General features: G+C 40.4%; 2 protein-coding genes across 4 annotated transcripts in view; both read left to right on the top strand.

Moving 5' to 3' along the window:
- LOC138945823 (hemocyte protein-glutamine gamma-glutamyltransferase-like) overlaps positions 1-4934 on the top strand; it is a 38043-nt gene extending 33109 nt beyond the window's left edge. Inside the window, exons 16-17 of the mRNA XM_070317331.1 lie at positions 771-907; positions 1874-4934. Of these exons, the coding sequence (XP_070173432.1) occupies positions 771-907; positions 1874-2075 (339 nt within the window). The 3' untranslated portion in view covers positions 2076-4934. The remainder of the gene's footprint in view (positions 1-770; positions 908-1873) is intronic.
- LOC138945829 (hemocyte protein-glutamine gamma-glutamyltransferase-like) overlaps positions 1-15084 on the top strand; it is a 163287-nt gene that overhangs the window by 33103 nt on the left and 115100 nt on the right. The window lies entirely within an intron of this gene.

Raw genomic sequence — 15084 nt, 5'->3', positions numbered from 1 at the left:
TCTACACTTTGACGTCTGCTTTGGTGACCTTTGACCTTTTTCAAGGTCACAGGTATGTCTTGAAGGAAAAAAATTGAAATATCATATCTCTGAAACTATTCATCGGATTTGATTCAAACTTTATAGGATTATTCTTTACATCAAATTATTTACATCTGTAGCTTTTTACAAACGTTATCGGAAACACAGGGGAGATAACTAGCCTTTCCTGTTCGTCAACACACAACTTAACGTTGAAATTTCTTCCTGTCCATCTGATGCCTCATATAATATTCAGAACTGCGAAAGTGACTCGATCGAGCGTTTGCTCTTCTTGTGTTGTTTTCATTCTGAGACCATCGTGTTTTGAACCTTATCTGTTGTTCCTTCATGCGCCATTAGGTGTAATGCGGTCTAGTTTTGTTGTTTTCATTCTGAGACTGTCGTGTTTTGAACCTTATCTGTTGTTCCTTCATGCGCCATTAGGTGTAATGCGGTCTAGTTTTGTTGTTTTCTTTCTGAGACCATCGTGTTTTGAAACTTATTTTTTGTTCCTTTATGAGCCATAAGGTGTAATGCGGTCTAGTTTTGTTGTTTTCATTCTGAGACCGTCGTGTTTTGAACCTTATCTGTTGTTCCTTCATGCGCCATTAGGTGTAATGCGGTCTAGTTTTGTTGTTTTCATTCTGAGACTGTCGTGTTTTGAACCTTATCTGTTGTTCCTTCATGAGCCATTAGGTGTATTGCGGACTAGTTTTGTTGTAACATTGCGAGGTCATCGTTTGTTGCAGGCCCCGAACAATGGGCAGGTGGGTCAGGAGGTGGAGCTGATGGTGTCCTTCGTCAACCCGCTGACCACCACGCTGACCGACTGTGTCCTGGTGGTGGAGGCCCCGGGCATCAGCAAGGTCAAAGAGATCCCTTGTTCGTAAGTGACATTCTATTTACCCTGTTGTCTATGTTTCTGTGAAATAACTCGAACTCGAACTCGAACTCGAAAACGTAATTACATAAGGATTATAGCGTTTGGTCCACATGGTCCTTTCTTACAGCTAGTCGAGAGAGAGAGAGAGAGAGAGAGAGAGAGAGAGAGAGAGAGAGAGAGAGAGAGAGAGAGGGAGCGAGAGAGAGAAACAGGGAGAGAGAGAAAGAGAGGGAGTGACACATGCTTTATTTGTGAGGCTACCAGCCCGTACATAAGCAAAGGGGGGGGGGGAGGAGTAACGCAAGAGAGAAAGAGAGAGAGAGAGAGGGAGAGAGAGAGAGAGGGAGAGAGAGAGAGGGAGCGAGAGAGAGAAACAGGGAGAGAGAGAAAGAGAGGGAGTGACACATGCTTTATTTGTGAGGCTACCAGCCCGTACATAAGCAAAGGGGGGGGGGGGAGGAGTAACGCAAGAGAGAAAGAGAGAGAGAGGGAGAGAGAGGGAGAGAGAGAGAGGGAGTGAGAAATGGAGAGAAAGAGAGAAGGAGAAGGAGAGATGGCGCGCGTTTTTGGTCCACGTATGGGAGCTTAACAACTACCCACCCTACCCCCGACCCAACCCCCACGACCTGCAAAAATATAAAAGCCACATAGTTTTCCTGACACTGTAACAAGTTTCACCGCTAATTTTCCCTAGACGTTGACCCTGGCCTTTTCTCCAAGTCTGTATAAAAATCAGCCCCTATCCTCTGGCGCGACAACCCCTTTATTTTGTTCTTAATGTTTATTAAAACATTTATTATAACCCCTGTGGTGGCCTTTTTTTTTCTTCTTTTTTTCTGTCCCATTTTTTTTTTTTACCATCTAAAGTCGGGGTTAAACCCGGGAACATGCCCCAAATGGTTTTACCGTGAGGGTGTTAAACAAAACTTATCCTCGTCATCATCTGGCCTTTAATTTGTTGTTGCCCAGTGAGGTGAAGCCAAAAGGAACCTTCACGGTCACCGTCCCGCTGAAACCCTGGAAGGCCGGCAAGAAACACCTCGTGGCCGTCTTCAACTCCAAGCAGCTGGAGGACGTCAACGGGGAACACGACATCAACGTCAAGCCCAAAGGACGCCCGTCAGTTCAACGTAAATCGGGTCGATCATCGTTTGAAATATTGCTTCCATAGTTATCGCTCGATGCAGCAGGATTACGAACTTTTTGCTTTTTAGTGACCTTATAACGAGCTTTGGTTTCACCTGATTATAAAGAGTTGTGTGAGCAGAATATACATGTGTTGTGAAAACCTCAGCTCAGTTTATTCTCCACGTAAAAAATATAGATTGTTCACACAAAACTGTATCAGTCAGATTCATAATTTGTCTTTGAATTTATATGCAGTAGTTTTATTTAAGTTTCTAATTTTTATCTGCTTTTTAAACTCGTGTTTTGTTGGTTTATATGTATAAGTCGATGTTCAGTAGTCTGTTTTAATAGTTTGGTTAAAAAAAACCTTTGATTTCCCATAAATTGGGTTATTTGTTTTTTTTCTCTGCAGTTCAACATTTTTAATGTAAAAGCGTCGACGTAACCTCCCGCCATTCCACAAGCGCACTGGACCGTTTTTTCATTTCTTGTAAAGATACATAATTTATTCGAGATACTGAACGAAAAACAACCAGGGCAAGAATTACACAAAACCTAGTTATAAATACAGGAACCATACGATTTGCATTTTCTCAAACATTCCACCCCCTCTTTTTCAATAGTAAAGTATTAAATTGGAACTTACACACTGTTATTTTTCTAGTGTTTTGACGACAACATGACACCTAACTGTAACACAGTAATTTGCCTTGCATGTGCGTTTGTTTAAATATTATTGTTTATTGTAGAATGTAAGGCCAAATAAAAATTTATGTTGGTTTAGGGTAACCCGACCGACCCTATTTTTTCCCGCCGACACTAAAACTGTTTGCACATTTCCCCCCAAAAAAACCTTTTTGCACATTTCATCTTTAGAGGGTAGGGGAGAAATATCTCATCTGGTGTCACAACAAATCCTCTCAGGAATTTCAAATGTGGCTTAAACTTATTCAAAGGCATTTTAGTTTCTAAAAAATGAAACAGAAAACCCAAATTTGTTGAAACCTTTTACTCATCAAAGTTGACAAGCTTTGCGCACCGTGAAAATGACGGTTCGCGCCTATCAAGCATCACTACAGCCAACCTATTAAACATTGAACACTGTAATAGGTATTTACACCCCCGGTATAGGGGTGTGTATAGGATTCGGTCGATGTGTTTGTTTGTTTGTTTGTGTGTGTGTTTGTGTTCGCATATAGATCTCAAGAATGAACGGACCGATCGTCACCAAACTTGGTGAACAGGTTCTATACATTCCTGAGACGGTCCTTACAAAAATTGGGACCAGTCAAACACACGGTTAGGGAGTTATTGGTGGATTAAGATTCTACAAGGACTTATAGAGGTACATATTAATGGTCAAAGGGAAATAATCTTCTCAGTTGGTGGCAGTGAGAATGGTTATTTCCCTTTGACCAACGGGAGTGTTTTTCCTACCTCCGAGGAATTTCTTGTTTTCATAAGATTTATGATCAACTTAAATGTTTTGATTTGAAAGAAGTGGTTCTCTGTTCATTCATTGCAGCTGCGCATTGTTGTGATTTCACAGATAAATTATGCGTTCGAGGGGGTACCCTTAAACAAAGGGGCATAAGTAGTAGTGGGAATGAGTTTTTTCGTGGCGAACTTGATAAAACGTGTTCAATAGACCCAAATGAATATCTCTAGCCTACTGAAGCTGGATCCTGAGGGGGGTGCACGGAAGGCCCAGCTGGCGTGGAGCCTATAACCAACATGTATTTTTGTTTGGCCTAATATTCTTGAAGGATATGCTGTTGTTCCCTTTGTTTCCCTTGCTTTTATATCATAGTATCATAAACCAAGTTTAGCTGTGCAGTTAAGTCCCTCATTAGTATGTCAATTGTTTTTTTCTAGTAAAAAAAGGACACACACAAAATTCAGACCAATCAAAATCATGTTGCAAATGAAAAACAAACATACGGTTTGCATACGGACGAATGAATACACAAATAAAAAGTTATATCGAACTCTCAAATTAATTTCACACACACTATGTGTTTGATTTGGTTGTCGCGCAAGAGGGAAAGAAGCAATGTTGAGGAAGAATGAAAAATGAAAAGAACACGTTTTTAGGATCCAGGAGTAAAACATAATTAATTGCTCTGACCACATGATGTATGATGTTCTTCTGCTCTGACAAATATCACCTTCCACGGGAACAAATAACAAACAGAACTAATCCTGCTGTTCCTGTCCCATATTTCTTGTATGATTTTATAAACAAAGACAGAAATTGTTATATGTATGGTCAAATGGTCTTGTATGTTCTTGTAGGGGAAGGGCTCCTAATATGGACCACCTTCTGTTCTGACAAACTAACGGCGCTAGAGCACTCAAAAAAGTTGTATTCGCTGTATTCACCCTCTCAGGGTAACTTGCACATGTCAAAACAGTTGCAGAAACAGAAATCTCAAAACCGTTAGGCTTTTTCTCTTTTTTTCACTTTTACAGTGATTCGTGAAGGCCGCTTCACTGGTCCATATTAGGCGCCCAGGCTCCTAATATGGACCCTTTGTGATTTTTTCTGTATTTAATTTTTGCTGAATGTCTATCAAAGCTATTTCACTCTACTTAGGCCGAACGGTTAACCTAAAAGAGAAGGACTACCAAACACAAAATGAAACTTCTTCGCAAGAAAACAAGCTAGTTATCAGCATGAAACAAAAAATGGTCCATATTAGGAGCCCTTCCCCAATATGATTTATCTTTTCTTTACAAAAAGAATGTCGAGGCCGATGTCCTCTCTGTTGCTTCTATTTGGGAACCTGGTCAGAAAGGACTGTAAAGTGATTGGGATGATCTTGATATTTGAGGTTTTGTAGACCTATGCCTTACTTCTTGGCTTTACTTGATATAGAAAATAAATGCTACACAGCTTCAAGCTTGAGTTTTGGAGATATTTAGATTTTTGGTGTGTGTGTGTGTGTGTGTGTGTGCGTGCGTGCGTGCGTGTGTGTGTGTGTGTGTGTGTGTGTGTGTGTGTGTGTGTGTGTGTGTGTGTGTGTGTGACTTGACTAAATGTAACAAAGCAGATTCAGCACCTACAGCAAAAGAGGGATTTATTTGTAAACGCCGAGCAATATTAAACCATTTTGCTTTATAGCAGTCTGAAGGAGCTCCTTTTCTACCCAAGATTAAACAAAGGGTTTTAAATGTATTTTGAAAAACTTCGTGGTATAACGATTTTGCAATAGTTCATTGCCCTTGCTGGTTTAACATAACTGTCCCAATTAGTACATATAATGACCAACTACCACCCAGTCTGTTTGCGGCCTTTTATTGACCAGTGAATAATCCGGTGACCTTTTGACATTAATTCACGCATGTTCGGAATGAAAACAAGTCGCGTAAGGCGAAAATACAACATTTAGTCAAGTAGCTGTCGAACTCACAGAATGAATCTGCAGCAAGACCGTACACTCGTAGCATCGTCAGTCCACCGCGCACGGCAAAGGCAGTGAAATTGACAGGAAGAGCAAGGTAGTACTTGCGCTCAGAACGATAGCACGCTTTTCTGTACCTCTCTTCGTTTTAACTTTCTGAGCGTGTTTTTAATCCAAACATATCATATCTATATGTTTTTGGAATCAGGAACCGACAAGGAATAAGATGAAAGTGTTTTTAAATTGATTTGGACAATTTAATTTTGATAATAATTTTTATATATTTAATTTTCAGAGCTTGTTTTTAATCCGAATATAACATATTTATATGTTTTTGGAATCAGCAAATGATGGAAAATAAGATGAACGTAAATTTGGATCGTTTTATAAAAGAAATATTTTTTTTACAATTTTCAGATTTTTAATGACCAAAGTCATTAATTAATTTTTAAGCCACCACGCTAAAATGCAATACCAAAGTCCGGGCTTTGTCGAACAATACTTGACCAAAATTTCAACCAATTTGGTTGAAAAATGAGGGCGTGACAGTGCCGCCTCAACTTTCACGAAAAGCCGGATATGACGTCATCAAAGACATTTATCAAAAAAATGAAAAAAACGTATGGGGATATCATACCCAGGAACTTTCATGTCAAATTTCATAAAGATCGGTCCAGTAGTTTGGTCTGAATCGCTCTACACGCACGCACACACACACACACACACACACACACACACACATACACACACACATACACACACATATATCCTTGCCCTTGGCATTCGTTGTCATTAATCCAACAAAATAAGGGCACAAATTTGTGGCCCACAAACTGCCAAGGATAGTACATTCGTTGTCATTAATCCAACAAAATAAGGGCACAAATTTGTGCCCCACAAACTGCAAATGTGGCTCACATTTTTATATTTAGTCAAGTTTTGACTAAATATTTTAACATCGAGGGGGAATCGAAACGAGGGTATGGTGTATGTGCGTGTGTGTGTGTGTGTGTGTGTGTGTGTGTGTGTGTGTGTGTGTGTGTGTGTGTGTGTGTGTGTGTGTAGAGCGATTCAGACTAAACTACTGGACCGATCTTTATGAAATTTGACATGAGAGTTCCTGGGTATGAAATCCCCGAACGTTTTTTTCATTTTTTGGATAAATGTCTTTGATGACGTCATATCCGGCTTTTCGGGAAAGTTGAGGCGGCACTGTCACGCCCTCATTTTTCAACCAAATTGGTTGAAATTTTGGTCAAGTAATCTTCGACGAAGCCCGGGGTTCGGTATTGCATTTCAGCTTGGTGGCTTAAAAATTAATTAATGACTTTGGTCATTAAAAATCTGAAAATTGTAAAAAAAAATAAAAATTTATAAAACGATCCAAATTTACGTTTATCTTATTCTCCATCATTTGCTGATTCCAAAAACATATAAATATGTTATATTCGGATTAAAAACAAGCTCTGAAAATTAAATATATAAAAATTATTATCAAAATTAAATTGTCGAAATCAATTTAAAAACACTTTCACCTTATTCCTTGTCGGTTCCTGATTCCAAAAACATATAGATATGATATGTTTGGATTAAAAACACGCTCAGAAAGTTAAAACAAAGAGAGGTACAGAAAAGCGTGCTATCCTTCTTAGCGCAACTACTACCCCGCTCTTCTTGTCAATTTCACTGCCTTTGCCAGGAGCGGTGGCCTGACGATGCTACGAGTAAAATGGCATTGCGTTTCATTCTGTGAGTTCGACAGCTACTTGACTAAATATTGTATTTTCGCCTTACGCGACTTGTTTACATTTAGTCAAGTTATGACTAAATGTTTTAACATCGAGGGGGGAATCGAGACGAGGGTCGTGGTGTATGTGTGTCTGTCTGTGCGTGTGTGTGTGTGTGTGTGTGTGTGTGTGTGTGTGTGTGTGTGTGTGTGTGTAGAGCGATTCAGACTAAACTACTGGACCGATCTTTATGAAATTTGACATGCGAGTTTCTGGGTATGAAATCCCCATACGTTTTTTTCATTTTTTTGATAAATGTCTTTGATGACGTCATATCCGGTTTTTCGTGAAAGTTGAGGCGGCACTGTCACGCCCTCATTTTTCAACCAAATTGATTGAAATTTTGGTCAAGCAATCTTCGACAAAGCCCGGGGTTCGGTATTGCATTTCAGCTTGGTGGCTTAAAAATTAATTAATGACTTTGGTCATTAAAAATCTTAAAATTGTAAAAAAAAATAAAAATTTATAAAACGATCCAAATTTACGTTCATCTTATTCTCCATCATTTTCTGATTCCAAAAACATATAAATATGTTATATTTGGATTAAAAACAAGCTCTGAAAATTAAATATATAAAAATTATTATCAAAATTAAATTGTCGAAATCAATTTAAAAACACTTTCACCTTATTCCTTGTCGGTTCCTGATTCCAAAACATATAGATATGATATGTTTGGATTAAAAACACGCTCAGAAAGTTAAAACAAAGAGAGGTACAGAAAAGCGTGCTATCCTTCTTAGCGCAACTACTACCCCGCTCTTCTTGTCAATTTCACTGCCTATGCCGTGAGCGGTGGACTACGAGTATACGGTCTTGCTGCGTTGCATTGCGTTCAGTTTCATTCTGTGAGTTCGACAGCTACTTGACTAAATGTTGTATTTTCGCCTTACGCGACTTGTTTGGGCTTATTTTTATGGGACACATTTTGGTTTTGTGGGCCACAAACTGTATTTGTGGAGCATAAAATAAGGGGCACAAATTAAGCTTCATAAAAAATAAGGACAAATATTTGTGGGGCACAGTACTAGTGTTTTTGCCCCAAAAAATGTTTTGGACTCTTTTTTGTCCTCCTTATTTTGGAAGTTGAGCGTGGTTTTCAGACCTACTGCGTTTCGGTTTTTAGTTAATGGCGGTCGAAGGTGATCTGTTTGGAAAGAATCTCCAATGGCAATGATGTTTGCTAATGCGAGAGAATTGGGACGGGCGAACCTTTGCATATTAACCAGAGGTAAGTTTCCATGTTTCGTTTTATAACTGAGAGTGGGTTTATGGTAGTATGTGTTGCAACGTTACATGTGTCATTTCGACTCACTCGAGTCACTGTGTCAGTCCACAGGCGCAAGGTATCGTTCACTGAACCAACACGTAGATAGTTGCCCTGTACAGGGATTTTCTCATTAATTTGAAGAAGAAGATTACCACTAGTCTACACGTTTTTGCAACCTCTTTTCAAGGTGCATGATCATAATATTTTATAAATTCTTTTTGTTTTTAAAGATTGAGTCTAACTTGAAATACTCAAATAGGTAACCTGATCGGTTCCCAATTATTTTAGGCCGCTGCTAACGGCACGATATCGTTTGGCTAGCAAATATGCTAGCCAAACGATATCGTTTGGTTAGGCTGCTAACGGCACGATATCGTTTGGCTTGGTCTTCAACAAGCAAATATGCTAGCGGCACGATATCGTTTCGCTTGGTCTTCAACCAGCAAATATGCTAACGACACGAAAAAACTTGGCTTTAGGAAGGCTAAAGTTTCAACAAAACTGAATGATGAGACTGAATAAGCTTGAACTTGTATCCTACGATCGATAACCAGGCAAGAGTGTAGTGTACGTCATACATCCTCAGCGGTCACGTCACTTTAGTAACAATATGGCGTAATGTATGACGTACTTCACATGGTGTCTTGGTGAATCCCGCGATATGTGTATGCTTGATTTTTATATCTCTTATATCATATATATAATGTATATATATATTTTATTTATTTATTATTTTGTGTGTGTGCGGATTTGTAAAGGTGGATGAGACCGTAGCATTAAAACTCTGGTTTATCCCGCTATAAGATAACATTATTATTATTATTATTATACCCCCAGTAAAAAGTGGGCTCTAACTCTATATACTCGTACAGCACTGACGGCGGAGCAGGGGGGACCATAGCCCCCAAACAAATGTATTGGGGGGGGGGGGGGTGGCAGAGTATCCTTTGGCCCCCCCAAAAAAATCTGCTTAAAAAAAAATTAAAGTTTACACGGGACACCACCCCCCCACCTGCTCATCAACATGGTCAGACTTTAAGGGCCGAAAAGTTTCCATACCCGGCTGACAACATTGTCCGTATTGCTCCAGCCCCCCCCCCCCCCCCCCTCCCCCCCATCAACTTTTTCCTGACAACTGAAAAAAATCATAAAAACCCTGGCCCCCCCAATGATTTTGACGCTCCGCCGCCCCTGTAACAGGAAGATCTAGCTCCCATATCCGCATTCGGATAATTCTCAATGCTAATATGATGGGTGTGTATTTTATTGTTTAGAGGTCAATTATTGTTTTTGCTGGTGTTATTGATCCGCAGATCTTACACACACACACACACACACACACACACACACACACACACACACACACACACACACACACACACACACACACATGTATGCGCGCCACACTGTCGCACAATTCCACCCCTCAAGTTCCGCTCGCAAACTGTCTCTCGCAAACAAACTGATCACAAAGTTTAAGATTAAACACATTTGGACAAATATATTTATTTATTTATTATCATTGCTTAACGTCTAGCTGACTACGGAGAGCCGTCTCAAGTTGAAATCACAGAATTAGCAACATCAAAGTGTTGATCACAAAGTTTAAGACCCAACATATTTTGAAATAAATAAACATCCCATTCAATCTGAAGAGTCCAAACATTAATACTAACAGTTGAAATCACAGATATAGCACATTGAAGTGTTGATCACAAAGTTTAAAGGGGAAGAAAACAGCTAAAAACAACTTTGTTTTAAAAAAAACTCTTTGATGTATAGGAACCACTTTAGTGAAAACTGCACATCGATAGCGCTGTTAGTTTGGCTGTAAATAACGTTTAACTTTGTAGTGGAAGTAGAATGACGTCATTTTTATTTTAAAACGGGCGTAACTCGCTTCAAAATTGACCAAAATTGATTTTGGCGTTTTGAACTGGCGTGTATGTGATGTCAGGCAGAATCGCGTCACAGCTTCATGTAAATCACTATAGGAATCGAAATGCTGGCCAACATGCAAACACCGATCATTCTCCGCCATGATGGACAGCAAAACGCGGAAAGAAGAGGAGTCACGTGACAACGGTAGAAAAACAAAGGCTGCTTGGATCGGAACATTTTTCTCATAAACCGGAAGTGACGGGAAAAAATGCTCAACTCAACAACAACAACAACAACAAAATGCCTGAAAAACAAGAAAGGATCGTTTCGTTAGCATCTGGACCACGAATTTGCTTCACATCCAATATCGTTTCGCTAGCATCCAAGCTCTCACAGTTGCTTCGCGTACGATATCGTTTCGCTAGTATCTAAGCCCTCGAATTTGCTTTATATCCGATATCGTACCGTTAGCCACTCCGATTATTTTATTGCAGGTTGGCATCAATCAGAAGAGAGCTAGAGCTAGTATGTTTAACTTCAAGGTCTCCTCTCAGCCGAAAAAGCCAACCGATTGCTGCATGATCTTGAGGCTGTCTCTGACAGAAGTAAAATATTTGATGCCACTGCCGCAAATCAGGTAAGAGTAAGGCGAAGAGGTTTTATTATGTACAACTGTCAGTGTTATGCTCATATGGAGGTGTGTGTGACTGTGAGCAAGACTGAGATAGTGTTTTCATTTTATTTGTATAATTCATGTTCAGGGATAATAATAAAATAATGAACACCTACTGACTTAGAGTCCAAACCACAGAACTGCTTGAAACTCTTAGCTTTATTTCACCAGTATGATGATCATGCAGTTCCTCCAGTATTAGAATCATTACTAATACTAGAAGCGCATGACTTTCAGTGTGTACCTTTAAGTTTAATAAAGTACAATGTATTGCTGTAAACAGTCACTCACTCACTGTCAGGATATCTCATTCTCAGTGAAACTGTGTGTCAAGTTCTATTTTTTTTCCTTTGTGCTCTACACACATGCATACATGCTATACATACCATATATACATGTTATGTAATATACATATGTATATGCACACATCAACTTGTCTACATTGTATGTCGGTCACTATATCAGTCTATGTGAACACATTCTGTCATTCAGTTCACTGATTCAGTCAAAACTTCACTAAATGTAAAAGGACTTATAACATTTTATATTCTAGAAAGATATCAATGCCACTGTCCCACAGTATCATAAGAATCAAGCCTTAATGTTGGTTTGGTCGTCTGTTGTCGTTTTTTGTTGTTGTTTTATGGGGGAGGGTGCAGTGTGTAAATTCATCTGGTTCTGTGGACAGTGTGTTTGTTGTTCCTCCACATAGGTAAATATCATACTGCATGTAGCTCCTAGTACTACTTGTCCTGTCAACTAACTGTTTTAAAATTGGTGCTCAGAGGAATGTTACTTCAGCCAATATTATATATTACAGGTTGGCATCGATCCGGCACAGTGGATTGGAAGAAGCAGATTGATTCCTTCATGATCTGGAGGCTGTCAAGACTCAAATGGGAAATATTTCATGCTAATGGCAATTCAGGTAAGAGTTTTGCTACATGATCATATTGTGTTTTATCCTCCCTCTCAGTCTCAAGTTCTGGTTACATTCTGACTGTTGGTGTGTTTGTGTGTGAGAACCGAAGTGTGTGTGTGTGTGTGTGTGTGTGTGTGTGTGTGTGTGTGTGTGTGTGTGTGTGTGTGTGTGTGAGTGTGTTTGATTTTCCCTGGCCAGTCAGGAGAGCTGCCAGACATTAATACCTGCAGATTTTTCTAGCCCTGCAGATTGATGTTACACACCTTTGCTTTGCTTTTTGAATTTGATAGCAAGCGCTGACAGGGAATGTGTCTTCTATATTTCATATATATATTCATATATATATGGTATTAACATGTCAACGCACATAAGCGGGCATGTAAATCTGCATGTGCCCGTTAATACAACAATATGTATGTGTGTGTGCGCGCGCGCGCGATTGCGTGTGTGTGCGTGTGTGTGGATGTACCTGTGTCAGTGTGTGTGTGTCTGTGGGTACATGATGATATGCAGGGGTGTGTGCTAGCACGTGCGAACGCACTCAGTGGTCATGCAACGAGCGTTCATGTGCATACTATCTTTCACCTTTACTTGCCCGTTTTGAAGTCCTCAATGTCTCCCACCCACCTTGTTATCATCCAGGTACGTGTTCAGCACTGCATCATCTTTAAACAATCCACTTGTTTAGAACTAGGCTTTGAATTGTTACTGTCTTATTCATTTTTGGAATTCCGGCACGCAAAACATATTACGTCATGTATAATTACGTCATAGACAGACATTGCGTCAAAGGATATTTGTAAACATCGTGCGAGCTAATAATAGAACACCCTGACGAAGGCCACGAGGCCGAAATATTGGTGAAAACGTGAAGGCTTGTTTTGGTTATTTTTTCCATATTTGTTTGTATACGCTTCTTGAAAAAATAACATGCATCGATTCTCGATCCAAGCTTTCTTCCTTCACACTGATGGTTCCGTCTACTAGCCTGGTGCCGTTATTTTTGACATTATTGTTGATCTCCATTGCATCCTTCGTTGGATCCGGCACCATGGATACTAACAGTCACTACAGCAAAGCACTGCTGTGGAAACTGACGGACAAGTTAGCTCGCTACGATACCCACGAACGTTTCCTTACAATCTGCATGAACAACTCTATCGTTCCCAGAGGTATGATTTTGAAATTTGGAAAGGATGCGTTGCCAAAATCAGACTTCTTGCATAAAACTGTTGATGACGCTATCAACTCAGCTAGCCTTGAAATTGTCGGTTCGTGCAGAGACACATACCGCTGCCTGAAAGAAAAAGTAAATTGTGAACTTCAACAGGTCATGTACAACATCCAACAAACATCTGGATTCCATGAATTTGAAGCAGCATATAGATACCAGCAACAACAAGCAGCCAAACTGAAGAAAAAACAATGGAAAGATAAACAGAAAAAGCTCAGCAGATTATTGCAACCAAAACACGAACAAAACCTACGACAACCTTTCTCAGTGAAGGTAAAAAGAAAGTGCAGGAGGTTCAAACGGACCCAAAAGGCAATAGACAAGAACACACCCAAGGTGATCTCCAACACGGTCATCAACTTATCGAAGGTCGATCTATCCGAAGAGCAAAAACATGTACTTGAACTTGGGCCTAAGTTTGTCCCAACACCCCGCTCAGTTGACCAACAACAAATCGTGGAGGACATAAAGGAAGGCTGCCGTCTGGTAAGACTAAAAGAATTGTTCTACGATCCTGAAACACAAGCAAATGAACCACCAAAGTTCTACAAGAAAACTTTCTTCGAACCGCAAAAAGGAAGAGACAAAGCTCTAGATATATACTGTACAAATCTACAACATCAAGCAGAGACGTTCGCAAACAACTCAAGAGTCAGAGACAACATGGACAAACCCCACCGTGTTGCCCTCCATCAACTACGCCAGATGGTATTGAACAGAGAGGTACGCATCAGTACAGCTGACAAAGGTGGGGCAGTGGTAGTACAAGATACTGACAACTACATCAAAGAAGCTGAACGACAACTTAACAACAGTCTACACTACAGCAAGGTAGACAAAGATCCTACAGTTGCCATTGCTAAAGCCTCCAACAAAATCGTCGAAGATATACATGACAGGGGTTTTATCGATGATGTAACATACAGATGGGCTAAAACAGAACTGAACACAGTCAGAACCCACTGTTTCTACCACCTACCTAAGATCCACAAAACCCTTGAGAACCCTCCGGGACGACCTATTGTCTCAGGGGTAGAAGGCCCCACGGTAAAACTTTCGAAGTTAGTGGACAGCTGGCTTCAAGACCTGGTCGTGCAACTCCCAAGCCACGTGAAAGACACAACACACATGCTGCAAACTGTGCAGGATCTTAACACGACCGAAGGTCCCTTCAACCCAGGAACACTCCTTGTCACCATTGACGTCGTAGGGTTATATACTAACATACCGCATGATGACATGGAGACAGCACTTCGTCATTTCTTGACACTGAAACCTTTACCAAACAGCCCACCAGCATCAACGATTGTACAGGTTGTTCGGCACATCCTTTCCAACAATGTGTTTACATTTGAAGGACAACTGTATAGACAAGAACACGGGACTGCAATGGGCACTCCTATGGCTCCGACAATTGCTAATCTCTTCATGGGATGGCTGGAAGAACGCATGCTGGAATCAAGCCCAGTTCCACTCCATACCAGCTCGTGGAAGCGATTCATAGATGATATCTTCCTTCTATGGACTGGCACACCAGAAGAACTTGAGATCTTCCAGAAGCATATCAACACATTCCATCCTACCATCAAATTCACAATGGGTTCTTCGCCGGTTGAAATGCCCTTCTTGGACATCACGCTCAAAATGCAGGAGGGGTACATAGAGACAGATCTCCATACAAAGCCCACGGACAAACGAAACTACCTTCACTATACGTCGTGCCACCCAAGACACTGCAAGGAAAACATCCCCTACAGCCAGATGTTGAGGGCACGGCGTATATGCTCCCAAAAGAAGGACTTTGCACAGCAATGTCACCAGCTGGAGCAAGCCTTCCGACTGCGTGGATACAAGAAGAAAACGCTGGAGGAAGCCAAAGAG

The sequence above is a fragment of the Littorina saxatilis genome, linkage group LG1 (genome assembly GCF_037325665.1).
Source record: "Littorina saxatilis isolate snail1 linkage group LG1, US_GU_Lsax_2.0, whole genome shotgun sequence".
NCBI lineage: Eukaryota > Metazoa > Mollusca > Gastropoda > Littorinimorpha > Littorinidae > Littorina > Littorina saxatilis.
Note: the sequence above shows the minus strand (reverse complement) of the source record. Positions and strands in the feature narration are given on the sequence as shown.